Source organism: Wasmannia auropunctata, unplaced genomic scaffold (genome assembly GCF_000956235.1).
Source record: "Wasmannia auropunctata unplaced genomic scaffold, wasmannia.A_1.0 LD308445.1, whole genome shotgun sequence".
Lineage (NCBI taxonomy): Eukaryota > Metazoa > Arthropoda > Insecta > Hymenoptera > Formicidae > Wasmannia > Wasmannia auropunctata.
This window is the reverse complement of record NW_012054445.1, coordinates 1-3254: the sequence shown is the minus strand read 5'-3', so window position 1 is coordinate 3254 and position 3254 is coordinate 1. Positions and strand designations below refer to the sequence as shown.

General features: G+C 35.2%; 2 protein-coding genes across 2 annotated transcripts; both read left to right on the top strand.

The window, feature by feature from the left end:
- Window positions 1-6: 6 nt before the first annotated feature.
- Window positions 7-1135, top strand: LOC105461130 (cytochrome P450 9e2-like). Its single transcript, XM_011707615.1, has one exon. It carries the CDS (start codon window positions 12-14, stop codon window positions 717-719), a length of 708 nt encoding a protein of 235 aa, XP_011705917.1. The 5' UTR covers window positions 7-11; the 3' UTR covers window positions 720-1135.
- Window positions 1136-1376: 241 nt separating this feature from the next.
- On the top strand, window positions 1377-3250 carry LOC105461131 (cytochrome P450 9e2-like; the record flags this gene model as incomplete). Its single annotated transcript, XM_011707616.1, has 1 exon — window positions 1377-3250. A coding segment is annotated over exon 1 (1272 nt), but the record flags the coding sequence as incomplete, so codon positions are not given.
- Window positions 3251-3254: the final 4 nt, after the last annotated feature.

The following is a 3254-nucleotide window of genomic DNA, read 5'->3' as shown; positions in this document are numbered from 1 at the left end:
TCAGACCGGACATGATCCATTTGCTAATGCAATCCCGGGATAAAAAAAGTGATAATGTACACAAAATGTCATTAGACGATATCATTTCACAAGCCTTTACCTTTTTCTTCGCGGGTTTTGACACCGCTTCGACTCTGATTTGTTTCGTTGCTCACGAACTGGCTGTTAATCAAGATATTCAAGATCGTTTGCGCAAGGAGGTACAGCAGCATCTCGAAGGAAATGGTGATATTTCTTACGAGACGCTATCGAAGATGTCTTACATGGATATGGTGGTTTCCGAGGCTCTTAGAAAATATCCTCCAACGGTTATCCTTGATAGACTTTGCGCTAAGAGATACGAACTGCCTCCATCTCAACCAGGTTGCAAGAATGTAGTCATTGAACCTGACGATATATTACTGTTTCCTGCTTATGCTATACAACGCGATCCGAAATATTTTCCGAATCCGGATAAATTCGATCCCGAAAGATTTAGCGAGGAGAACAAAGATAATATATTGACATGCGCTTATTTACCATTTGGTCATGGTCCCAGAAAGTGTATCGGTAATCGATTTGCTCTTATGGAAACTAAGATACTGATTGCTCATCTCTTACAAAAGTTTACTTTGAAGACTACGGATAAGACAATTGAACCAATTGTATTTAGTAAAAACGAATTTTCATTGACACCTGTTAACGGATTTTGGATTAGCTTGGAGAAGAGAGAAACGTAAAAATCTTGTACTTGACACGTTATTCGACGATATATGTTATTTGTTTGAAAAAAATGTTAGCATTTGAAGAACTTTTAAATATAATTAAAATATGATGACTTTTTTCCAGTTGTATTTGACATTATTGTGCATATGCTAGATGGAATGATTATATTAATTTTTTTCTAATCAGAAATGATAAAATTAAATGTTGCAATGAATGTTGCAACTTGCTTGCTCTTGAATATACACGATCGTACTGATTGTTTTAATAGCTTATTTAATTTTCATAGTTAGTTAACTTTGTTTTATCTTTTGTAGATACACTAAATGAAACATAATTACTTAACTGGTTAGTTAATACAGTTTTATGATAATATAATATATGTTTGTACCAGCAACGCCAAGTTTTTTGCATTAAACATCTTTTATTATGATAATGTCTTTTATTATGATAACATCTTTTATTATGATAATGTTTTTTTGTTTTATTTTATCATTTATTTCTTTTGACTAATTCTTTGTTCTCTTAGAATACAGCTACTTGTTCATAATTCTAGAACATTCTATACGACTCTTATATAAAGATATAAAAATATCCTTGATTTTATATATTTCACGAAAGTATTTTTTCTTAAAATACATTATTATATTATAAAACATTTTTTTACATTTTTGTTGGACACAAAATTTTTAATATCGAAATATATATAATAAAAAAAATATTTGATGTATACTTTGTTTTATTTGATGTGTTTTTGTGACATCATAACTACTTGCTTCGAAATGATTTGACGATTAGGGAATAAAGTAAGGAAATAAAATCTTTTATTTTATACATTTTTGCTCTTAATGTTCATTAATTTTTTCTTGTGATGGTTACGTTAAACCTGCAATGTAAGAAGCACATGATATATCTAATAACGATAATTATACGAGTTACATAATCATCAATAATTGTTTTTGCATCGAAGACGACGTCAATTTTTATTGAAACGTAAAAACACATTTCTTTAAAATTAAATTAATAAAAATTGAATTTTGATAGAAGCCGTGATATTTAAAAATATCGTTGTATGTACGTAAAGCGACTAACACATCTCGTGCATCTATAACTGATACGACATGTATCATCGTAATAATACTGGAGAAGCGGTTTTCCCCTTCCATCGTTGGACTATTTCACGATTAAATACGCATGCGCTTCGCGTGCATATTTAGAACGTTCTCCGCCGTGTTCAATGAAGCATCTTGTTAGTCTGTAATTTTGTTACATCACGATGGATTTGTCATTACTTCCGTCGCCCTTTGTGCTATTGTTGAGTACTTTGATCGTCATTGGCGTTCTGAAAATTATCGCTCTGCTGCACCACATATTTTTTCACTGGAAAAATAAGGGGCTTCCTTATCTGCCAAATTCTCTATCATCTCTTGTTATAACATGGAAATTGTTTATGCGGCACATTACTCTCACCGATTATTACCAATATGTGTATGACTACCTCCCAGATGCTAAATACATCGGAATATTGGATTTTTTTGGAACGCATGCCGTGCTTCTGCGCGATCCCGAGCTGTTTAAAGACATCATGGTGAAAAATTTTGAACATTTTCCGGATCATCGCAAGACCATTGATGAAAGTATAGAACCGATTTTTGCCAAGAACATTTTTTTCTTGCGTGGAGATTGTTGGAAAGAAGTAAGAAATACCCTAAGCCCCTCTTTCACAGCCAGCAAAATGAAGTTTATGTTCGATTTGCTATTGAAATGTTCTCATGATTTTGTCAACTATTTGGTCGACCATCCGGAACTCTGTCATACAATCGAAACGAAGGAGACCTTTAGACGATACACCGCCGACGTAATTGCCACGGCAGCCTTTGGTATAAGTATTAATTCGATGAAAGATCGAGACAATGAATTTTATAGAAGTGGAATGGAAACCACCACAATTTCTATAGGATTGTTAACGGTGATCAAATTCTTATTTATGAGCATGTGTCCACGGCTTGCTGCATCCATTGGACTGACTTTTTTCCCGCCAGCTACGACCAAGTTTTTCAAGAGGATCGTGGAGGAAACAATTAAAGCGCGAGAAGAGCAAAATATCGTGAGACCGGATATGATTCATCTGATGCAGTGTCGGGATAAAGAAAATGACAGTGTACACAAAACAACATTGGACGACATCGTTTCGCAAGCTTTTATATTTATCGTAGCCGGTTTCGACTCCTCCTCGACCCTGATGTGTTTCGTTGCTCACGAATTGGCGGTTAATCGAGATATTCAGGAACGTCTGCGCGAAGAAGTACAACAGCATCTTGCCGAGGGAGACGGTGAAATTTCTTACGAGTCGTTATCGAAGATGTCTTACATGGACATGGTGATTTCCGAGGCTCTCAGAAAATATCCACCAGCGTTCACACTCGATAGACTTTGCGCTAAGAGATACGAACTGCCGCCGTCGCAACCAGGCCGCAAGAGTGTAATCGTCGAACCTGGCGATACATTGTTATTTCCCGTTCATGCTATACATCGCGATCCGAAGTATTTTC